Consider the following 24277-nt stretch of genomic DNA (forward strand, 5'->3'; position numbering starts at 1 on the left):
CTCCATCACAGGACACTCTTTGCTTGTCTTTATTCCTTTAGTAGGTCTACTCAGGGAAGGAAAAGCTCCAGCAAACTTAGCAGTCAGCAGAGGAGATACAACCTTAACATTTTATTGGCAAAGGAAAAAATCAGCATGGCGATCAGGCACTAAGTTGGGAGAGGAGGTGGCAGTCAACATGCTGCCCTTTAACAAGTGGAAGGGTGTTATGCTGTCCCAGCCCCTTGCTGCATCCTCTTCATCAGTTCTTCATCCTGCATTGAGAGCTCTGTCAATTTCTTGCCCATGCGTTCATGGATATCCAAATACTTAGCGACACAACGATCCAAACACACCGACTCCCCCTTTGACAGCTCAGCCTCCTTGTAGTGTGGAGGCACACATTTGCGATGGCAGGCACTGGTCATTCTGGGACAAAACAAGACAAGAGAGAACATGAGACAATGGCAGCTCCAGCTCTACTTTTTTGGTTAGCCAAAATGAACATCTCCCAGCTCTCATCTATAGCTTATGTTCCCATCTAGAGATGCCTAAAATTCCATGAACTTACCTTTAAAGTTCTAAGAATCTCTGATATAGCTGTCCAAGCCCTCCAAACAGCATAGAGGCACTTCTTGCTACCATTACCCCACCTCTGCTTTTCTGAGGGAAACTATGCCTAAACCATTAAATAAACAAATGATTTAGATTTTGCTGAAACAAACTAAACTTATTCTGTACCATGGACCCTTCAGAATTAGGATTTGCTCTCTCAATGAGCTCAAGGTACTCCAGAGTTTCACAGATCCTAACTCACATGATACAGTCTAATGCATAATACGCAAGATGTATATTAACACAGACAAGGAGTCTGTGACGAACAGGTTAGGTTCTGCCTCTCCCTAAGAGTAGCCAATGGGAGTTGACGGAATGATGGTGAGTTCAAGAGAGCCCTAAGTTGAGTTGGAAACGAGTCCAACTGAGTGAGGCTGTGGAGAACAGCAGCTTAAGGTGACCTGGAAAAGGGTGAGATTGGAAAGAAGAAACTGTGGACTGCGAACTAGAGGACTACGGACTGGACTCTAGGATAGCTAAGTGGATAGGGAGCTGGCTGGAGAACCTCAAAACAATAGTTGTCAATGGCATTACAGCTGAATAGAGGAGGTGTCCAGTGGGGTGCCACAGGGCTCAGTTCCAGGCCAGGTATTTTTCAATGTTTTTATAAATTATCTGTATGAGGGTTTGGAGGGACTAATTTAATTAGCAGATGACATCAAATTGGGAGAAGCAGTAAACACACCAGATGATATAGACTTTAACGAGATCTGAACATACTGAAAAAGTGGGCAGATGTGAACAAGATGCAATTCAACAAGGATAAGTGCTGAGTTCTACACCTAGGTAACAAAAAGAAATGAGGAACACGCCTAACTGGAGACAAAAACAAGAGTTGCAAAGAAAATAAAATACCAGATGAAATTTGTACTCTTAATTCCAAGATGCTCTCATTTGCAAAACATTTACACAAATGCCTACAGTTATACCACTTCTTGGTGTCAAGTTCTCACCAGTATGCCATGACTTCACTACCTCGATAACCTTCTTTCCTAGTGCCGGTTCTTGCCAAAGAAGCTGGTGTCCTTTTGACCCAGTCAAGGAATCCTTCTGGTTGACTCTTTTCTTGGGATTCTACAAAACTCTGTTTCCTACTCAGCAATATCACCTACTTTGTAAATTATTCAAAAGTGTCAAAACCAAGCAAACAGGGAGGATATCCTAGTGGTTCAGTGACAAAGAAAAAATAAGCTTCTCCCCATTTGTCTTCCAAACTCATTTGCATTCCAGTTTTGTACCTCTAGTAGATAGACAGAAGTCCTGTCAGAGGAAATACTTTGCCTATGAGTAACAATGGAAGTGTTTGTGACTTTGAAAGACAGTTTTAAGAGGAGACATCACAGAAGGTTACATAATTATGAATAATATTAGAACTCAGAGTTCCCCAAATGAAATTGATTGCAATCATTAACAATTGACTGCCAAGAGATGAAGTGACAGCTAATGGACTGAGAAGAGTGTAACTCTGCTTAAGGCAGCACTGTAATCTTTGGAGGATAAAAGCCTATCAATATCTATTAACCATTACTGTTACTTGGACTCTCTATTTTTAGAAGCCATATGTGGAAGACCTATTCAAGGGAGGATGGTTGCCCTTCTATGAGCGACCTAGCAGCATCCGATTGGCCACTCTGAGATGGTCTGGCCCAAAAAGGCCATTCAGATGTTATTCTAAGATGCTAATGTGAAATCGTAATTTTTGTGAGAGAAGAACTGGGGAAAGGGGACAGACTAGGCTAAAAACTATCTGCAGAATATAGACCATGGCATAAAGTACATGAGATTATACATCTGGCACCCACAAAAATCACAGCACCTCATACTGGAACCTCCCATACAAAGACAACTGCAGAATACCCTTGCAGAGCACACACTGATCAGCACCTGTTGTACATATCAGCCATCATCTCTACTTCCAGCTCAGCTGCCAGCTGCTGCGCCCTCAGAGGATCCATCACACTTCCAGGGATTTATCCTTGATGCTACAGGAAAAGCACAAAGCATAAAAACCCTATAGTCACGTACCCATGATCTATGTAACTTGCCACCCACTCAGCATTTTAGTATTTTGCTGAGTTTCACAGTACTTGCACCTTATTATGGATCAGGTAATTTTAATAGCTAATAAAATTGAATGTGTTAACACCCCACCCAGTCTAATAGATCAATGATTTAGCAATAAGGAGCTGTCTTACTATTCTACTCTCCAGCATTTTGCACACTAAAATCTTCTAAAGTGCCTTTATTCTTATACCAAGGGTCAAGTCAGAGACTGAGTCCTCCAGTTACACTGCAACAAGTTGCTGAAGGTATTATATTTATTCACCCACACTAATTTAAACAAAGAGAATGTTTCTATTTGATATTTTTAAAATACCTGAAAAAACACAGCCATCCTAAAATATGTTAACCAATCAAAACATACCTCAGGAGCTTCAGTACATGAAGCAGCAGGCTGAACATTGCATTAATATGCAATCTGTGACATACATGTGAACAAGAGATTAAATGTATTCATTATTCACTCAGGAACAACTTCTAGAGACCATGGAGAAATAGCTAAATTCTGAAAAATGGAAGGTCCAGAAACCCACACTCATAACATTTTAAGATGGTATCACCAAAAGAAAAACAGGGAAACAATCCACCAGAGGGACTATACTAGAAAACCAAGATTGGCCCTGATAATTACAGGCAGCTAAAGTGTCTAAAGAATATTGATCTGCTAAGGCATATTCCATCTAGATCTATGAACTAACACCCCCCCCCCCCCGAGTTTAAAAGCTCGTAGCTGCTTCAGGGGTTGATCAGGAATGAAGTGAGAATTAGGGTTGCCAGCCTCCAAGTGGCGTCTGGAGATGTGGGATTACACCCGATCTCCAGATTACAGAGATCCATAGCCCAGAATAATAATAATAATAAATGGAGCGTGGACTCTGTGACATGATGCCGATGTCCAATAAACCCCGCCTCTTCAGCCTCAACCCTCAAATCTCCAGGATTTACCCAGTCCAGAGTAGACCATCTAGGGAAGATGGAAACTCTTATTTCTAAGAGACGGAATAAAGTTCCACGTCAGTCACTCGCAGCCGCTGCCTCCCAACCTGCCCTCCTCTGCGCAATTACAACCCCATGCAAGGCCAGGATGAGCCATGCCGCACACAGTCTCTCCCCATGCAGGCAGCACTTCTTCCTTACCGCCAGTGACGCTAGCTCCAACCCTTAGGTACAGACCGGAAACACGAGAAGGCATTTCCGGCAGTAGACCGTCCACTCCTTTCGCACGAACCATAGAGTCTTCCTGGGCCTTCTGGGCCGTCGCTCTCGGTGTCCCTTGGGACACTTACGGCAGCGGAGCGGGAAGGGAAACAGGTGGAGAGATCGGGTGGGTTCTGTCTCCTTGAAGGTTTTAAATTTTGGCCCAGCAGCATATCTCACCCTGGAATTTAGGAAGATGTTCGGTCGTGGTCCTGAAGAACCCGGAGAATATGAAGCCGGCAGAAATGATGTTGGTACAGTTTGCCAGCAGCGTTACATTTCCTTAATTCAATGAAAAGTGAATAACAAGACAGGAACAGACTGGAAACTTTGCGTGCTTTCTCTCTACAATTTGCCGGACTGCTGTGCGATTATTATAAAAGGTGTTTCTCACTAAAGTATTGCCTGAAGCAACTCCCGCTTTAGCAGTGAATTTTAACACCAAATGGGTGACGATATTTCCCAAGCCAGCCCTGCATCAGCTGGGATAAACAATTGGAGGTGTGTTGCGCAGAAAAGTGTATAAGTAGCACCAGTTTTTGCCGCGGGAGGAAGCAGTAATAGATCTGAAACCCAAACATCTTGGGTGTGTAGAAACACTTTGCGGGGGGTGGGGGGGCGGACAAACGGACGGACTGCCAGGTCTCCCATAATTACGACAGATTTTCAGACTACAGAGATCAGTTTCCCTGGAGAAAATTGCTTTGGCATATGGACTGTATGGCATTGTACCCCCACCCTTTGGTCACACTACTCCCCAAGCCCTGCTCTTCCCAGGCATCCCCCTCCCCCAAATATCCAGGAAGTTTCTAACCTTTAGTTGGCAACCTTGCCTCTAGAGACTCAGGACCCAGCATGGTGGTGGAGATGGTTATACTTTACTGTACGTACATCACCATAATACGGACTGTTGATGTCACTTAGAAATAAAATTGAGGAGAGGCCATGGATTATGAAATGCTATGTTTAGTTCTATATCACTTTTTAAAATATAGCATACCTGCTTTTCTTTGTAGTGATTCTAAAGACGAGGACAAAAACAGGGCATATACAGTAAAGCTTTAAAACAAGATTCATTTTTTCAGTTTGAGATTCACAGTGGGCCTTTGATCTGAGGTTACAGTGGTTGTGGAGCTGCTGCCATATGGTTATGTACTCCACTTTGCCTGTATATTGGTAAATAAAGCAACTGTGTCATTAAACTGTCATCTAAAGGAAACAAAATTCCATAGTTCTCCTGAGTCCTGGAACTTGTCACTGGTTGGAGAAGAGAAAGCATATGACACTTTGTCACCAAACAGAGATTTGTGAGTTTATTAATATTTATTTACTTTGTTTATACCCCACATTTCTTCACAATAAGGTCCCAAAGTAGTTTACAACATTCCTCCATTGTATCTTCACAATAACCCAGTAATTGTAGGCTAGGCTGAGAGAATGTGACTAGTCCAAAGTCACCCAATGGAGTGAGGAACTGAATCTGTGTCTCCAAAGATTCAACATTCTACTCACTATAGCACACTGAGTCTCAATTTCCTTTGCAAGCTTTAAAAAAAAACTTACATTTTGACATCCGTGGACACTAAGAACCCTTCCATCTAACTTTTCAAGTGCAAAATAGATTTTATGGATCTCCAACAACTTGCCTGTCTAACAAAATCCCTTGGTGAGTATCCAGCTCCCTGGAGAAAAGATGCAGAAGTGGCAACAAACTTTAATCCAACTGCATGAATCTGTCTGCAATTTAACTACTTCACTATGTTAGGAACATATAATTATTCCTTTCTCTTTATTGCTGGAAGTTTTTTTGAACAGGTAATCCCATGATCATGTAAGCTTTACAGCCCCATGCCAGCAGAATCCAGCAGTAAAGCCATATTAAAACCCACAATTCAGCCATTTTGGCACAGGATAAGCCATTGCTCATTTCTAGTTGAGGTGTCTCTGTAGAGGTTTCAAGGTAAGAGATGTTCAGAGGTGGTTTGCCATTGCCTGCCTCCACATTAAGCACTTGGTATTCCTCGGAGGTCTCCCGTCCAAATACTAGCCAGGAGTGGAGCTGAGTGTGTGTGACTGGCTCAAGGTCACCCAGCAACTTGACACTTTGATTTAATTGTAATTCTGCATCCTTAGGAAACCAAGAAGAACACTATTTGGGGAGGGGGAGAGGAAGAGACCAAGGTAGGTAGGTCATGCAGTTTGATTCTTGGCAATATTCCAGTTCTACACACCAGTCTCCTATCCCTGATCCAAATGAGTTGAAAGACTATAACGGACACTATTATCTTTAACCTAGTTAACATTCTAAGTAAAATCTGGGTGAAATACAGGAGTGGATTGGAGTGGGGGAAACAGTCCTGGAAAAGGGCCCACCCCCACCCCGACAAAGGAGGGAGCACCTGCCTGGCCATCTCAAGCAGGAGGTCCCTGGCCATGGTTGGTCACTAGGCAGGGTGAGGCCAGGCAGGCCAATCCTTTGGGAGGCCAGGTCTCTCACTGAAGCAAGGCTGGGCTGGGAGGGCAGATCCCTTGCCATGGTAACCCTTCTTTCCCTGTGTCTGCAGCTTATGCTCACCCTCTGTTTGAGTGGCCCTGGGTGGGGAATGGGGGCAAATGAGGAGACAGCCCTGAATGTGACTCTTCCCAGTAGCTTTAATGGCTTTTTAATGGCTTTTTCTTTTCATCAGAGTTGAATTTAGACCTCTAAATTACAAAGATGGCTCAGTTTTCTCCCTGGCTGTGTGGAATCTCTGTGTTTGTGAATCCGTCAGAAATCTAAAGCAGTGCAAAAAGGAGAGAATGTTTCTTGGCAAACAACTGGTTGTAGGGCACTCTTTCCTGCATATTTAGAAGCTGAGGAAAGCATTCTTGTCATGCTGCAGCTCTTAGCAGCACTGTCTGCATGCTTTCGTGTTTTGGAAATAATCTGAACTCGACTTCGTGGCCTTATTACATAAGGAGCAAATGCAGCAGTACCTGTCATTTCTCTCTGCTGACCATGACCCAGCAAATGACTGCTGCCTTGTTGGGACACTTACCCCTGAGCGCTGTAAACAGCAAACTGAGGCATGGGGAAGAAGGAACCCTTCTGATGCACAGTCAGACCGATGGCTATTAATGTATACAATTTTCCTTTCTCAGATCCTAGATCACTTTTTCCTTGAAACAGAGACATGAAACAAGAAGATAAGGAATCCACTGAGGATAACCATGGTGTTAAGTTTGTAAATAATAATCAGGGCAAATGAAAGTGGACAGTCCAATAGTTGGACAGGTAAGGGTCAGAGTGGATCAGAGCCGCTTATGCATTTGCCTCTGTGCGTGTATATCTCCCTGGTGGGGTTTTCAAAGCAAGAGATGTTTGGAGGTGGTTTGCCATTGCCTGCCTTCGCATCACAACCCTGGTATTCCTTGGTGGTCTCCCATCCAATTACTAACCACAGCTGACCCTGCTTAACTCCTGAGACCTTGGCTATCTAGATCAGGGCAGGCCTAGATGATTTGCAGAGAAAATACAAGACTTCAGAATACGTCGCAAAATCAGCCAAACTTATTGCTGCAAGGGGTTATGTGGCATCAGAACTATTTCCTCAGTGGTGCCATATTCAGCTCTTGCCACTCAGACTCCACCTCCCTACCCTCAATGCGTCCTCTACTGAGGGTCCCTGTCGTTTCTTTGTTTGGGCCACCAGGTGTCAGAGCTGCTCTAGAAATCAAAAGTGGAGGCAAAACCCTACTTGGACAAAGTCAGTGGAGTATCAAGAAGTGTAATCCTGTAGTTGTCACCAGGTTTTCACTGTCACTCCAGGAAGACAATTGAAAATAAGCCTACAAGGAGCAGAGGCCTTTGCCAAGTGTTCATCTAAGCCAAGGATTTCTTCCAGCACAGAACCATCTCTCTTCAGTTCCCATAGCAATGTTTACAGGAAACATACTTGGCTAGACTGTGAATAATACCAGAAAAGTGTTGACAATGTTTATGCGACATACGCAGCTAGTTAAGCATTCTTTTGGTCTCTGGCACAGAAGCAAGAATTTTGTACCAAGGAAGATAACTGACAGAAATTATGAGATTTGATTCCTAGCACTTACCCAAAACAGGATCCTTGAAGCTTTGTGAGGTCTGATATTTTGCCTATTACACACTTTAGGCCATTCCATCTGGATGCTAGATACTATAAGTATAATTAATGCACTCCTGGGGTTATAACACTCCTAGGTGGTGGTGGAAAATGCCATCTAATTGTAGCCAACATATGGTGACCCTGTAGGGTTTTTAAGGGATGAGAATTTAAGAGGTGGTTTGCCATTTCCTGTCTCTTGTGGAGCAACACCAAACTTCTTTGGTGGTCTCCCATCAACTATTACCTTGGGCCCACTCTGCTTATCTTCTGATATCTGATGGGTCTTTTTCCTTATTGAGAAAGCAGCTAATGATAAACAACAGAATGGATGACAATCCTAATGATGAAAGACTAAACATGTTCATATTCTTCTGCTAGGACCCTGTGTAGTTGTTGAAACTGTTTACTTCTTTACTTTTTTGCTGGATTAATTTACTTCTGCATGAATGCCTTGAGGGACTCAGAGACCAGTAGTGCAGATTTCATCTGGCTATCTCATAGTTTACCAGGAATCACAATGGCTATAGTAGCACACAACTCTAATACTGTACATTGGACATATCCATCCCAAATGGTCAGTATCCTCTGGATATGTGGTCAGGTCAGAAACCATCACTATGCCCTGGGGAAAAATATTATTTCTGGTTATTCCCTTTTCTGGAAAGAATACCTTTCTTAAACCAGAGATGTTCTGCAATTGGTGTAATAGTTGAACTACTCTCTTTACCTTGCCCTATCTGCCTTTGGCTCTTCTGAGAAGCGGGAAGCATGATTGATAGAGGCATCTGTTGGCCTCCTGATAAAAATAGGAGCATCTAGTTACCCATCACAGTGGGGAGGGAGGGTGTATCAACAGAGTAATAAACAATGAGAAAAGTAGTAGAGGCATAGTGGAGGGAGGAGACAGCCTGAGAAGGAGCCAGGAGAAGAAAGCTTAAGGAGAGAGAGAAGGAAGACAGACCATTCAGTTAGTGCTGCTTCATTTCTGATGTCCCTTCCTTCACTAACAGCAGCAGGGGCTGTTTGTGTACTTGTCTAGGTAAGTGCTTATTATTTGGTCATGCAGAGCCATGTTGTGGCTTTTAATTTATTTTCAGGTCCAAGCAGTTCAAATACAGTTCCTGGACAGTGAAGAGAAACAGAGTTGGAAGGGAATTCTCTGCTATTATTGTGCACTAGAAATATAATGTTCTCTCAGCCAGATGAGGAGTGGAGGGGGCAAGGATGTTCAGGAGTGGGGGCTGAGCCATGGTATCTGTGTGGCTCTTGCTAGGAAACAGGCAGATGATGCTGTGGGGGTGCTGCTTAGGGCTAGTCCCACATTTATGATCCAAAAGACTGCAGCAGAAACTTAGCAGTTTTTTCTGACACGGACATGTTGTTATACTAAAAGATGCACCCGATGGGTTTCTGCCCATCCACCATTAATCAAAAGCACAAAGATTCTGCCCATTAAAGGACATGTTAGAAAAGAAGTGAGGGAGAAGCAATAAAAGCTCATCGCTCTCAGGAAAGATGTTGGTATATAGCTCATACTCAAACTTTTTGTTTCTTTATGAGGATACTTATACCCCACTTTTCTCCTGAGTGGGAACCCAATTGACTTCAAACATCATTCTCCCCACCACCATTTTATCCTCAAGACAACAGCTTTGTAAGATAGGTTAGACAGTGAGAGTGAATGTTTCAAAGTGACCCAGAGAGCTTCCCTGGCAGAGGTGAATTGGAACCTGGGTCTCCCAGATCCTAGCCTAGCACTCTAAGCACTACACCATGCTGCTGTACTGTTGGTGAGGAATCCTCAAGCTGCTGTGTATGTGTAAAATGCTGTCAAGCCACAGCCAACTTATGGAAACCCCAGTAAAAGGTTTTCAAGACACGTGGTTAAGGAGAGGCAGTTTGCCATTGCCTTCCTCTGCAGAGTCTTCCTTGTTGGTCTTTCTTCCAAGTACCAACCCTGCTTAGCTTGCATGATCTGCCAGGATTGAGCTATACCCTGTTGCCTTCCCTTTCCCTCAACTCACTATTAGATTCTACATACACACTTGCAGATCAAGGAAATGCTATTTTTTATGTTTGCATGTGTGGAAAAGTGAACCGCTCAAAAACTAACAATACCATCCTAAGTAGAATTACATCCCTTTAAGCCAGTTGACTTCAGTAGATCTAACTCTGTTTGGGGGTTGCACTGTTAGGATGTTTCAGCACTGTCAGTTCAATCTAGATGTAGGATTATCATCATGTAGAAACTGATTCATCTCTGAGGGAGACCAAGTCATTTTGAACAAAGGAAGCCACTGAAGTGAATGTGTGCCTGCTGAAAATACAAGGCTGGAAGAACATAATGGACCATCCAGCTGGAATTCAGAGGTATTGGAAGAATCAGGATAGGAAGAGCTGGCATAGCCAAGGCTGACTGAAGAGGTTGATGGTAATAGGGGCCAGGCAATGTAATTCAAACACCTGGGCAGCCCAATCCATATCCTGAAGCAGCCAGGAACAATGACGCTGGCATACCACCACACTGCCTCCAGGGGCCTTTCTGGCAGCATGGGAAGAAAAAGCAACTCTCTCCCCACTGGTGGCAGAAAGCCCTCCATAGGGCTAAATGGACTTACGCCACCCGAATGGGTAGCATAACATTGAGTCCTGGGCTGCGGCATACCTGGCTGCAAAGCATTGCGCCAGCATTCAATTGGATACCAGTGTAGCTCTGCAATGGCCCCAACCTTTGGGTTTGGCTGCCACAGAGCTGAGGGGCAGCCGACTGTCAATACCTTTGCTCCCTCCACTGGTGGGGATGCCCCTTGGCAAACACATTGGTGCAGCCTGCACTGACTTGATAACTCAGTTTGTGCCCCCTGCCCCAGGTTTGCATTTTTCACACCCTGGCTTTAGTGGACAAATAGTACATTTGGTTCTAAGCAGCAATTTCTTGTCCCATTATTTTGAGCGGCTGCATAAGATCTTCCTGCTCTAAAAGTGACAGAGTGCTTTCTAGAACTAATCCCTATAGGGCAGTGATGGCGAACCTTTTCGAGACCAAGTGCCCAAATTGCAACCCAAAACCCACTTATTTATCGCAAAGTGCCAACACGGCAACTTAACCTGAACACTGAGGTTTTAGTTTAGAAAAAATGGTTGGCTCCAAAGCACGTGTTACTCTGGAGTAAGCCTGGTGAAGCAACCGTGCAACACTTTGAATGGGTGAATCACAACCCTAGGAGGGTTTACTCAGAAGCAAGCCCCATTGCCAGCAACCGAGCTTACTCCCAGGTAAAGGATCATGCCCAGGCCAGCCTAGATGTGTGTGTGGGGGTGTGTGGAGGTGTGTGATTTTCTGCCCCCCCATGACGAATTCTGTGCACGCATGCCCACAGAAAGAGCTCTGAGTGCCACCTCCGGCACCTGTGCCATAGGTTCGCCACCACTGCTATAGGGCCATTATATGGGTAGAATACCAATGGCCATGGAGGACTGCTAAAACTGAGGCAGTTGGCAAGCTTGTGTAGGAAGAATGTAGGGCACAAGCAAAGGCTATCTTTTGCTCAAGTGTTCTGATCTCTCGATTGCTATTGCAAATGTCGGGGGGGTATTTTTAGCAGGTGACATGCTGCTCACCTGCCCCTTCTTTTCCTACTTGCCTACTGCATGTTTCATGCTTGAGTCATTGGCTGTTCCTAGCATGTGTCAGCAAGGATTATTTAAATATTATTTACTAGGTGGCAAGGAAGGAGTTCTTCCTAGCTTTAAGGGATACATGTTCTGCTTCACATAAGATGCTACTTTAAATGGTTTTGACTGTAGTGCTTGGCATAAATTTCCTTGAAAGGTTTAGCCTTCTGTGTGGCTCTGACTGTTTCCACAAAAGGTCAGAGGAAAGTATGCATTTTGGGACTCTACAGTGTGCCTCCACACATTCTTGAATAATATCCTTGTAGTTCCTCTTGCTGCACACACTCAAAAGCACTTTGCTTCCACATGAGAAACATGAATTTCAGGTTTCTCAGCTTAATCTAAAATTCTCATGTATTCCAAATTTTCTTCCAGCTAAATAGCTTGGGAAGGGACAGACACATTATGGTCTCAGAGGCTTGTATGCGCACACACACACACACTCACAAAATTAAAGTAGCCCAGTACAGAAAGCAAAGTATATTACTTTCTATTAACAGAGTAGGGCTCTCAGTTTGACCCTATTAATCAATATGGTTATAAGCATATAACCAGTAGAGGACATCCCTGTTAACTTTTCCTCTCAAGAAACAAGCTTAATGTTAGGATAGTACCTTGTGGCACCTTAAAAGTTAACAAATATTTATTCTGGAATAAGCTTTTCTACACTACTGCCACTTTTGACAGATGCATGTAGTAGGTCCTAATTAAAAATACACCTGCACACAACTGGAGGACTTTTGGGGGTACTGAATTTTTCTTTCCCTGTTCCTTTCCTGAAAGCTCCCATAGCCTCTCCCCTATTCTTGCTTCATTCTGACCTCCCCATCTTTAAGCCACCTTAACATTATTTGTCCCTCTGTCTTCAGGTTTACCTCTTTCCCTTTCTCTGGCATCTGCTCCCTGGGAAAACTCTGGGTGGTTTTGGCCATCACACCAGGCTAGGCCCACTTCTGTTTTCCCTGTATCCCCCGCCCAACACTTCCTTTTTTCTTCCTCCTAGCTGTCCCATATCCTCATATTTCTCTGCTTCTTTCCCTCCTTTTTACCTTTTACCTGTTCCCATCTTCAGCTTTATTTATTGGGGGGGGGGGGGTTGCTTCATTTATACTCAAAGTAGCTTGCATCATTATCCTTTGCACCATTTTGTTTTCACAACAACCCTGTGAGGCAAGTTAGACTGAGTGTATATCTGATGCAAAGTCACTCAGTGAGCTTTCATGCCAGAATATACATTCAAACCCAGGCCTCCCAGATCCTAGGCTGATCATATAAGTACTACACCACTCTGGCTCTTGGCTTTGCCTCCTTCCTGCCTCAAAGGCTGGTACAGACCTGAAAGAGACCCCTCTCCTAGCCTTTTACTGACAGAAACCAAGGCTTGAAGGCTGGTATGGTTGCCTAGCAACTTCTACAAGGGTCACAGTAAATTATCTTTGTTTCTTAAAGGCACAGTTGCCTCTATTAAGCCAGGGTAGGGTTAACAACTTCCACTATATTTCAGATTTTTCTGCAAATCTAGGGTTTTTCTCAGGTTTGTAGAAAAATCTCTCTTGCCTGTTCACAGGTCCAATCATATTTGAAAATTATATCTAAAGAGTCACTGATTGGTTACAGATATGTATTTTGTCTTCATCAGTCTTTTTCTTCACTGGATGGATATTGTAACCTCTGCAATACCTTATTTAAATCCTGTGCCTTGTTGATGAAATTTGAGCAAATGTGACAGAGCTTGGCTACAAGCATATATCGTATGGTATGCCCTGTGTGGTAATTGACAGTATATAGAACTTTTGATGAAATTCAAGGCCACCAGATTCCCATCATTCAAAACCTCATGGCTCAGCTGATAACATGCATGTTCATCTTTTTATGACTGTTACATCAAATGATGGCTTTCATATTTGAATAGCATCACATATCTAACAACTCATGTAAATCTTTCATGTGTTACATCAAATACTCAATACCTTTCAGTTAATACATTCACTCCACTTAGACAACTCTTACAGCCATCTGAGTTACTAAGTGTGCTGTAAACTATGCAGAGAAATAAAGTGTTATTCATGATTCTGGCAACACCTATAGATGAACCAATTGCATGAAAGACTAGAGGCTAACAATCTGATTTTGACATTTTATTTCTTGCATTGTATCTTTCAGAATTGGAGCTACAAGTGGCTTCCTACTTCACATTCCATTGAAACAGTAGAGGAACGCAGCGTCATGGAAGCTGAAGGCACCAATGAGCAGGAGGAGGTCCACAACAGTGATGGCCTAGGGCAAACAGAAGACTCAGGAGAGGTTCAGACAGAGAAGAAGGAAGACAGTGAGGCAGGGAAAGCAGAGGCTGTTGGACGTGAGGCTGAGGGAGAGGCAGGAGAAACAGAACCTGCTGATTATTTAGCTGAGGGAGAGGGTGAGGCTGGGGAAGCTGAGGCTGCTGGGAGTGATGCCAAGAATGAAAATCAGCCAGTAGAAAAGGCTTTGGGGGATGAGGAGGTACAGGGACCTGAAACTACAGAGAAAGTGAAGGGAGAAAGCAAAACCAGCCAAGAAGGCCAGGCAGAGATTGAAGATAAGGTGGCTGTGGGTGTATCTGGAACAGAGCCCAAGGAAGAAGCTTGTAGAAACCTAGAAGATCTGCAGGAGAAGGAAGAAAAAGCTGGCACCGTGGAAAATATTTCCAGCATCCCACACAGTGAGGTAGGAACCTTGTGTATTCCTGTTACAATCACAATACTCATTCTTTTTTCCTGAGTGCCATCCCTTAATGTTTCCATACATTTACTACAGTTTTGCTCCCTCTTCCTGGTGCCTTTGTTTCAGACTTGTCAGGATACATAACTCTTTTGATCTATAGGAAGACAGACAAAACATTTCTATGTTCAATTCAGTCATATGCATCTTGTTTCTGGAATTATCTCACATGCTTAGCTAATATATGCCAGATCTTTCCTGTATTGTACACAAAGGCAGACATACATTCATAGCTCCATGCTTTAATGTGACAGGAGGAGCTGTTATTCTCTGAGTCAGAGAGCAGAATGGAAATGTTACATGAGAGAGTTTATTCATGTACATTCTGTAAACATAAGCGACTCATATTCTGTCTCCTTCACTTTTGAGTGGTTCTTTTGTAAACACATTAGCATTGCCTGCATATCATAAGAACTCAGACACCAAAGCCAAAACTGTTTCTGGGAAACTGAGACTTCAGATCAGACCCAAGGCATACTCTGGAAAGGCATTGTTTACCCATTGGTAAAAAAGGCAAGAATTAATGCTGCTCCCTGTAATTTATGGACACAATTAATACGACTTAGTCCTTTGTGTTTCACATGCACAGGGCCAAACAGGTAACACTTCAGATGAGCCTCTCTCACCAGAGCCAGGGGATGAAGAAGAGTACTGGCCAGAAGTCTCTGCAAGCTCTCCTGAGGAAGGTCCAGAAAGCCCTACAGGACTCAAAAGCCCGGAGGAAGGTGAGGACCTTGAGAATGTAATTGTTGGCAGCACAAATTACTGGGGTGCATAAATTGATTTTGACTTGATGGCACTTTACACACATACAATTAGTTCTTCTTCAAATATTTGAATTTTCTGAATGGATACTCAATCAGGTTTGGAGGGTGGGAAAGGATTTCTGCCTTTGCAGCCAAGGTGATTATTACTTTTATTTTAGCAGCACAATTATGTAATTACAATCATGGAACAATAAACATTATTTTGTTTGCAAAGGGAAAACAACAATTCAAAACATCCTTTCCAGAAAAGAAATTAAGGATCCATTCAGGAATGCCATGGCCACCATGACTTAATTGGCGATGAAGGAAAGTGCCAGTTTCTTCCTGCAAAGGACCACCCCTCTTTGTCAATTTCACCCATGGCTAATTATGGATACAGTGTGCCTTAACATTGAATCACTAATTTGAGATGAAATTGACAAAGCTGATACAATTGGCCTGGCTTGTGCCTATGCCCTAATGCTATATCACTAATGCAATATGAGAAAAAAAATCAATTCCTTTTGAAAACAAGGAGGAGAAAATAACTGAAGGGGATGTTGGGAGATTAAATGGAGGCATGGTTAAGGGCCAGGTGTTTCGTGGGGTGGAAATAATGACATGCTAAAGGAACATTGGCTCAAAAATAAATAGGAAAAATGGTGAGAAAAGTGATTGAGAAAAGAATGGAGAAAAGGTTAAAAGAAAACATTCTGGAAACAAATGGAGGGGGGAGAATGTATGGAATTGAAAGAAAAAATGTATCATTTGGTGACCAAATACATGTAAACAACTCATGTGGAAAAGGTTGTAGTGTGAAAAGCAGCCTTAATTCCAGTGTAAGATATTTAACCATGCACATTTATGCAATCTCCTCTAGGAGGCACCCCTTCAGACACTACAGCTGCAGAAACTGCTACTCCGCAAATGACCAGGTGAGTCTGTGGGAGAACTCTGGCATGGGAGAAAGGACGAATGCACAGACAGTGCAATGCTCAGTAGTGATTTTGGTGATAAAAATTATGAGCAGTAACTGTGATTACCCATTTCCTTCTAGATTCAGGCTGAGAGTTTATAGCAGTAACAAGCTCCATAGCACCACCTAGTAACAAGCTACATAATAATGAGTTGATTTAAATTGTTTTCATTTAAATCAAAACACTTTCAGTACAACTGAGAAAAACAAACAAACAATGCTCATTTTGACCCTGGCACAGGGTGGAAATATGACCATAGGGCTGAGCTCTTAAAAGAGAAAGAATCTATAACAGTAGAATACTAACACAGTGATACCTGGGACTGGCAAATGACCAAAATTATGGGATGTTTTCTGCATATTGGTCATGATGGGACTTTTACCTTTCTTGCCAATTATGTCTGCTCTGTTCCTCACATTTTGGGAGCCATTGGATTAAGAGACTAAACTCAGGTCACCCTTCTGCCACACCTTATCCAACCTCTGTTTCTGATTTGCTTTGGGTTCTCAGTACTGAAGCAGCCTCAACGGGGGATCAAGAGAAGCACCCTGCAGCTGAGCGGGCAGCCACTGCCAAGGAGAAAAGGAAAAGGCCTGCATTTGACCGACGGGAACTAACCAGGCAACGTATGCCACCCAGAGCTACGTCCCGCAAAGCCATTGTAGAGAAGTTTGGAGGGTGAGCCTATGTCTATAGCATAGCAATTCCTTTGCTTCTGTGAGGTTTGCACCTTTCTTTGCGATGTGCACATGCTTCCTTTTCTCATGATTACTACGTTGTTTGCATTTTAGGGTGACTTTACAGTTCCTGAATGCAGTATGACTTGCCCCAAATAAGGTGTGCAGGATGTCGTTGTTTTATAATGGCAAACGTTTTTATGAGCCAGAGCTCACTTCATCAGATTCTGTTACTGTATATGGTCAGGAAGACACATAAACTGAAAATGTCTGTGGGATTGGACCTCCTTCCCCATTTGGTCCCAACTTCACACCAGCATGGCCTGAGTGTAGGGAAGAAAACCTTCATTCTATTGCCTCTCACTGCAAAGAGCTATTGGGTTAGAGCAGGGGTGGCCAACCTATGGTGCTCCAGATGTTCATTGACTACAGTTCCCATCAGCCCATGCCAATTGGCCATGCCGGCAGGGACTACTGGGAATTGTAGTCTATGAACATCTGGAGCGCCATAGGTTGGCCACCCCTGGGTTAGAGTGTAACATCCACTTTAAATGAATAAGCAAAGACCAATACAAGAAGTAAACTAAGGATATTTGTCAAAGTAGCAAAATTCCTTACACAGATCTGGAAGAAGTACCGAGAATATGAGCATGGTGCAAATCAGACATAGTTTTATTGAGGAGGATAAATAAAGAAGTTGTAATAAAATGAGGCTTCCAGCAGAACCCAATACTAGGATGGTCATGTTGTTAAGAAGCTTGTAAAGCATACAAACAAACAAACAAACACATTAATAGATACTGATATTAACCAGGCAGTTCCACACTGCTGGCCATTAGAGAAGGATAAGTGAATCAAGTACTGCAATTTAGAATTTACGGATCATATGAGCCTTGGAGGAACATGCCTTGTTCTTCATTTTTGTTATCTATCAACCTCTTTTGATCTTCCCATATCCTTCTCTTTCTCTTTGTTTCTCTCCACAATCACCAACTTTTCCCTACAAAAGGGCAACCAGTGGTCCTGCCCCCAATATTAGGAAGATGGGAGGTGCAAACAGTGTGAAGAACATGTTGTTGGAGTGGTGCAGGGCCAAGACTCGTGGATATGAGGTAAAAAATATACAAACAAAATAAACCATGATGAAGGTAAGAGCTCAGCTCCTTCCCCAAGTGCCCTTCAGTTCATGAACTCATTAATTTTTTGTGGTAAATGCAGACATATTTGTTTCCATTGGAGGGAATAATACTGGCAATACAGCTGGAGGCAAGCTTGTGTGAATCAGCAGTTTCTGTAGGATGCTAATAACATTATCTTATTCATGCTTATCTGGCAGCAAGTTCCTCTGAACTTAGTAAGATGTTTCCACGTAAATGTATATAGTCTCAGGCTGGTTTTAGCTGTAGAAGCTCTACCATCCAAGTTTCAAGATCATGAGCTTAGGATACTACCCACCAGAAAACTTTATGCGCTGTCCCCAGTTTGTCTGGGTGGGATCTAAAATCTTTGGCTTGGCTTTATATAATGTCACAAGCATCAACAGTTCTAGGCTCAGCAGTTTTCCATGAGCAGTTTTTACTACGTTTCTTGACCCAGTATGGATAACTCAATAGATACAATTGTTAACAAAGTCAAAAGAATGGTCCATACAATAGTATAGCAGCTTCTGGGAACTAGGTGGGTATCAATCAAAAGAGGTTTTTGGCCTGTTGGTGTACTTTCTTAGCTTTTCTGGAGAAGGGAAAAAACACACCACAGGGCATTCTAGTTACATTTTCTGTAGTTTTGGTCTGCGCTGTTTATTAGCACACTGACCTCTCCTCTCATCAATTGTCACATTCCATGCTCTTGCATCTGATGTTTTTTTCCTGAGAGCTCCAGCAGGTAAGAGATTGAGCTGTGAACTAGGATTTTCCAGTTCTGCTTGCACCCCTGCCAGGCAACCGGACTCTGCACCTTATATGGAAAAATACTCATTTTTATCATGATACTTTTATGTGAAGTGCTTCAAATATGTTAAATGCTACTAGTTTTAGAGAATAGCTGTGCTGGTCTGCAGTAGGGAGCCAGCATGGCATGGTGGTAAAAGTGGTGGACCAGGTTTGATTCCCCACTCCTACACTTCAGCACAGACTCTAATCTGGTGAACAGGGTTTTTCCTCCATGTGAAGCTTACTGGGTGACCTTGAGCTAGTCACAGTTCTCTCAGAACTTTCTCAGTTGTATCTGCCTTACAAGGTATCCATGGGGGGCAGGCAATTGTAAGCTGCTTTGCAACCCCTTCAAGATAGAGAAAAGTGGGGTAGCTAACTCCTCATCTTCTTCAAAAAATGCATTGACTCATGAAAAGTTATGCCACAAAACTTATTTGTCTCTAAAGTGCTATTCAGCTTCAAACTAGCTATAAATGCCACTAATCTTCTTTGTCTATAGTATATTCATTGTGTTATAGTAGTGTAACCAGGATATCCTTCTGCTCATCTATCGCCCATAATTTGTGTAATTCCTTGAAATGGTTATCCCATACGCATGGCAATATCCAAGTGGTGCAGTCTCACCCTCCCCCACCAAAAAACCCTCCAATGTCGGTCAGAAAAAAAGAAATGCTATGAAAAAGATTGATACATTTGGTTTTGTTCTAATTAAAATCACAGAACTAATTGGAACATTCATGCATCTTTAATAATTCAGTTATTCTAAGCCTTAAAAACATTCCATCAACTGGCAAATAAAGGAAAAATGGCTTTTTAGCCCTAGTGTTCTTGGAGAGACACTAAAAGTAATTCCAGTCATCTACCTGAACTTTCTACTTATTGCTCAGCAGACAGGCCACCTTGTGTACTGCAAAATTAGCAACTGTTACCTACCTTTAATACAAACTTTCTGGAACGAAAGAAGATCTATAATGTGTGCCAACGCTAGGCCCACAGCAATCCCCAGATTTTCTCAGGATAGAGACGAGTTCACTCTTCTCAGACAGAAAGCATTATGTAGTGCTTGATTACCCACTGGATGGCCTGAAAGCCTTTCTGATAGCCCAATCTACCTCTCAAAGCTTTAAAAAAAATTTAAAGAGAGAACTCCATCTGCAGTGCCCTAAACTGCTTGGAGGAATTGTGGGACACAACCTTGATATTCAGTGGTAATGATAATGCAGTAAGAAGTGCTTGTTGCTGCTCATCTCATTCTGTGTGAAACAGGAAGCACTAGTGACTAGGGTATGATGCAGATAAACCCTTCCCCATTAACTTTTCTCTTTCTCATTCCCAGCACACAGATATCCAGAACTTTTCCTCCAGTTGGAGCAGCGGCATGGCCTTCTGTGCCCTCATCCACAAATTCTTCCCGGACTCTTTTGACTATTCTGCTCTTGACCCATCAAAGCGCAGAGAAAACTTTGCCTTGGCCTTCTCCACTGCCGAGTGAGCACTACTCACATCCTGAAACCTGGGACAGCAACATAACAAGGAGGAAGGGTTGGGTTGGGTGGAACATGATCCACACTGCACCCTGCACCCTGGCTACCCTGGTGCTTGCTGCAGTAGGAACATAAAATATGGGAACGGGAAGCAAGTCTTTAAATATAGTGAGCACATGCCACACACCAATTACTGTTTCTTGACTCATATCTACTGTGTGTCTCCAAGTGCTTCAGGGACACTCATATAACTCCACTTTACACTTAAAGTTTGAAGTATGTGGACTCCCATAAGGATTGATCCCAATGTTATTTTACCTCTACATGCACCATTTTGTCAAGTTGGTCCATGATTTTGGGCTGGGCTGTCACCAGGGTACTGTTGAAACTCAGTTGATGGGCAGCTGATGGGCAGCCAACCAGATACTGCCCTAGAGGTACTGGCCAGCTATTGGGTGGCCATGGTGAAGTGGGTAAAGCAGAGTCATTTGAAATTAAATCCATCAAAGATGGAGGTCTGTGGCTGGGCCTGGGAGATATGAGTTTGGGCTGCCATCTTCCTGCTCTTGATGGTATGAAATTGACACCTGTACCAACAGTCAGGATTTTGGGTATGATCCTGAATGCCTCCATTTCTATGGAGGCACAGGTTTCACATGTAGCCAAGCTGACGTTTTTCCATCTTTGCTATGTTAGGCAGCTGGTGCCCTATCTGTCCTGACCTAACCTAGCCATGGCAATCCATTCAACAGTCACCTCCAGGTGAGACTACTGTAACTCGCTATATGCAGGGCTGTCCTTGAGACTGCTCTGGACACTTCAGCTGGTCCAGAATGCAGTTGTACTGATCCTTACAGTGGCAACATGGAGAGCACATATCCAACCAACTTCGTCAGCTGCATCGGCTCCAGGTGGAGAATCAAATCAGGTTCAGGGTTCTGGTCTTACCCTCTGAAGCCCAAAACCATCTGGGACTTTCATATCTGCAAGACTGCCTCTTCCAGCATTCTTCCACAGAGAGCTTTGTGGTCAGTAAACAACAACTTACTGAAGGTCTCTGACCCAAAATCTATCCAGTTGTTTCTGATCAGAGACAGAGCCTTTTCAGCTCTACTGGTGGAATATTCTGTCAAATGAGACCCGGGCCCTGAGGGATTTAACTCAGTTCTGCAGGGCCTGCAAGGTGGAGCTGTTCTGCTAGGCCTGTGGCTGGGGGCAGCCACTGGGTCCATCTTAACTGGCCTTCCTCCTCTTCCTCTTCTTTCATATTTCTCCTTCTTGTCTTAATTTACTGTTCCTATGTTTTTCATTACATGTTGAAGAGTTCCTCCCTTGCTGGGTTTAAGATATGAGTTAAAATACCTGAAGTTAGGTTTATGCTTGGAATGTCCTATGATTTTACTCTATGCATTATATCATTGTAAACCACTCTGACAACAGGGGACAGCAGTCTAGAAATTTAATAACTAAATAAATCAGCCAGAGATGTTACTTACAGTGCAGCCAAAAGTGGTTAGCTACTCTTGATTTCATCTTTCAGGCAGGTTAGACATGACAGGAGAGGGCTCAAAGACTCATGGGAAGGGAAATTGCCTCCAAATAGGCAGCAGAGGGACCCATACTGGAAGAGACAGTTGCTATTAAAAGTAGAAAAGACATATCAGCAGCATAATCAAAACTGGCTGTTGATGACCAAATATCAGTTGATTCTTCCTCAGGACTCCAGTAAATGACCTCAATGGCCTCTGAAGTGCAGAAGTGCTGTCCTTATCTCTGTTGTTCACTTGAGATACAAGATACATGCCAGAGGGGACTTGGAGACTCAACAAGGCTCAGAAAGGCATCAAAACTAACCTGATTTCTCTATGACAACCCCTTTCCAGAAGGCTTGCAGACTGTGCTCAGCTTTTGGATGTGGAGGATATGGTGCGCATGAGTGTCCCTGATGCCAAATGTATCTACACCTATATCCAGGAGCTTTATCGCAGCCTAGTACAGAAAGGCCTTGTGAAGACTAAGAAGCAGTGAAAAGAGATGGCAAGATTATATCTGAAGCCAATTGGTAACTACGGGCAATAGTCTGAAACAGGTAAGGGTTAGGGTCTGTAAAATATGTCAGCAGTGGCAAAGCTGCAACAGGGTGGGGCAGGGCACCACACCCCAGGTGCACGCCATTGGCATCACAAGGGAGCAAAAAATTGCCCCCCAGAGCCCCCTCCCAGGGATGGGGGGCCGCAGGCAGGTTGTGCCCCAGGCAGAGTTTCCTCTCCCTCCGTGCCTGCATGTCAGCAAAGGGAGGAGTACTACGTAAACATTTTAAAAAACAGCATCCTGTGAAGGAAAAGACTGGGAAGGAGGAACAGCATCTACCCCATGATAAATCACCTCAGTGAAGAATTCTAGTCTCCATGCAGTAGTTAAAACAAAAAGTTTAAGAAGTATACCCAATACAGAGCAATGGTTTAAATGCGGGTTGGCACACACTAGATCCAAGAACCTTATCAAAACTTTGGGAATTCCCAGCAATGGCCATGGCACCTCTACCACCAACTCTACTTCTACCACCAACTCGTTGAACCAGTTTCAGAGCCTGGAGGTGATTTCTTTAACTGTGCGATCCAAAGTGGGTTACCAAACAACAGCTTTCAACATCTGGAAAAAATGCAGAGAATCCAGTCTCACCCCATCTGGTCTAATATGTCTAGCCACTGAAAAGTGAGCTTGGGACCATCTTGCTCTGCTTCTGTACATATTGTAAAGAGAAAGAGTTCACAGGCAGGATTTATTGGTATGTTTCAGGCTAATATATAGGATTTGCTACATGTTTGTTTCTCAGGGAGAAGATAGCATGGGATATATCCTGGCTACAGCCCTGTCTCCATTCTGTGATCTGCACGCTGCTTTGAATTGACCAGTATTGGACTGAACACAAGTAGCTGTTCTCCTCAAGTGATGAAGTCTACAACACAGACATTTTTATTAGTTTGCCTTTGAGATATTTAGGGAAGAGATAACTGATATCACCTTCAGGACAGAAGCAATTATCTTCAACAGTCTGACCTCCACGGAACCAAAGCTGACAGCATCTGTTCCAAGCACACAATTTAGAACAAGCAGATTCTGTTCCTCAGCAGCTCATCCTCCTCAGAGCAATGATGCTTCTTTTAACTGAGTACTTGTATCTATTAAAGCAGAAGTGTTGTGAACCAAAGCAACTATGCTGTTCCTGCTTTGTAAAGTCATCCTAGGTGAGCAAAAGGGAGATCCACCTATTTTGTATGAGCCATCAGTCTCATCCTCTTTTGTATATCCCTGAATTAATGTTCTGTTTTATAAGACCCATTTTTAAATGTGCCCATTTATATAGTAACATATAAAACAGGGGGGGGGGGGGATTAAAGTGCACTGCTGTTGAAGATAATGGAGGAAGTGACCATTGCAGAAGACATATAATTGCTGTGCAAGCAGGCAATGATGTAGCATCACTAACCACATCACCAACTGCCTTGTAGACTACTTCCTTACCAAATGCATCAACCGGACACAACTTCAAAAAAATCACTGTGAACATGTCTTGAAAGAGACAGAGAGTAACAGGAAACCACTAAAATGCAATAGTTTGGCAACAGTGACAATGCTTCATCATATTCAGCCATAAGGTTTCATGTATCTCAGAATGCAATCCAAGCCCTATATTATTGTCATATCAGGGCTGAAACAAAGGCAGATTCCACATGGACCCAAAACAGCAGTGTGAAACCAGTGTGAAACCAGTATAAAATGGTTTAAAACAATGTAAAAGGGTTTACACTGTTTTCACACCGCTGTTTTTGGCCCATGCAGAATCCGCCAAAGTTAATATCAAAGTCAGTATCAAACTGCAGACAGCCCCAGGATTCTGTCACTTATGTTAGTTTGACAATATTCACTAGTGAATGAGGCTGCTTAAACACCACTCTGCTATCAGACCACTGGGACTGTTCATATGCAAAAAAATTCCCCCAACCACTTCCTGCCAACTATCTAAGCAGGTATGAAGAGAAGGTGA

At 43.2% G+C, this 24277-nt stretch overlaps 2 protein-coding genes across 5 annotated transcripts; one reads left to right on the plus strand and one right to left on the minus strand.

Annotated features, from left to right (window-relative positions):
- Positions 1 to 91: 91 nt before the first annotated feature.
- On the minus strand, positions 92 to 3900 carry TIMM10 (translocase of inner mitochondrial membrane 10). 3 transcript variants are annotated; one of them, XM_048486752.1, is made up of 4 exons: positions 3601 to 3786; positions 3020 to 3073; positions 2479 to 2576; positions 92 to 408 (listed from the first exon to the last, which is right to left on the minus strand). In XM_048486752.1, exons 3-4 carry the CDS (start codon positions 2547 to 2549, stop codon positions 207 to 209), a joined length of 273 nt encoding a protein of 90 aa, XP_048342709.1. In that variant the 5' UTR covers positions 2550 to 2576; positions 3020 to 3073; positions 3601 to 3786; the 3' UTR covers positions 92 to 206. The 3 variants fall into 3 exon arrangements, with proteins under 3 accessions (XP_048342709.1, XP_048342708.1, XP_048342706.1); XM_048486751.1 differs by lacking the exons at positions 3020 to 3073; positions 3601 to 3786 and adding an exon at positions 3793 to 3900; XM_048486749.1 differs by lacking the exon at positions 3020 to 3073.
- Positions 3901 to 6024: 2124 nt separating this feature from the next.
- On the plus strand, positions 6025 to 23440 carry SMTNL1 (smoothelin like 1). Of its 2 annotated transcripts, none has more exons than XM_048485447.1 (9): positions 6025 to 6033; positions 13815 to 14357; positions 15001 to 15136; positions 16038 to 16092; positions 16645 to 16812; positions 17821 to 17923; positions 20082 to 20233; positions 22113 to 22318; positions 23066 to 23440. In XM_048485447.1, exons 2-8 carry the CDS (start codon positions 13878 to 13880, stop codon positions 22255 to 22257), a joined length of 1239 nt encoding a protein of 412 aa, XP_048341404.1. In that variant the 5' UTR covers positions 6025 to 6033; positions 13815 to 13877; the 3' UTR covers positions 22258 to 22318; positions 23066 to 23440. The 2 variants fall into 2 exon arrangements, with proteins under 2 accessions (XP_048341404.1, XP_048341403.1); XM_048485446.1 differs by lacking the exon at positions 6025 to 6033 and adding an exon at positions 8877 to 9015.
- The last annotated feature ends 837 nt before the right edge of the window (positions 23441 to 24277 follow it).

This window comes from Sphaerodactylus townsendi, linkage group LG02, assembly GCF_021028975.2.
Source record: "Sphaerodactylus townsendi isolate TG3544 linkage group LG02, MPM_Stown_v2.3, whole genome shotgun sequence".
NCBI lineage: Eukaryota > Metazoa > Chordata > Lepidosauria > Squamata > Sphaerodactylidae > Sphaerodactylus > Sphaerodactylus townsendi.

Coding starts and splice junctions, on each gene's coding strand:
- TIMM10 (XM_048486751.1), bottom strand. CDS start 2,549: ATGGATCCTCTGAGGGCGCAGCAGCTGGCAGCTGAGCTGGAAGTAGAG. Junction 409..2,478: donor ATGGCTGATATGTACAACAG/GTGCTGATCAGT, acceptor GTTTTGTCCCAG/AATGACCAGTGCCTGCCATC.
- SMTNL1 (XM_048485447.1), top strand. CDS start 13,878: ATGGAAGCTGAAGGCACCAATGAGCAGGAGGAGGTCCACAACAGTGAT. Junction 16,093..16,644: donor GCTACTCCGCAAATGACCAG/GTGAGTCTGTGG, acceptor TTGGGTTCTCAG/TACTGAAGCAGCCTCAACGG. Junction 20,234..22,112: donor TTGGCCTTCTCCACTGCCGA/GTGAGCACTACT, acceptor ACCCCTTTCCAG/AAGGCTTGCAGACTGTGCTC.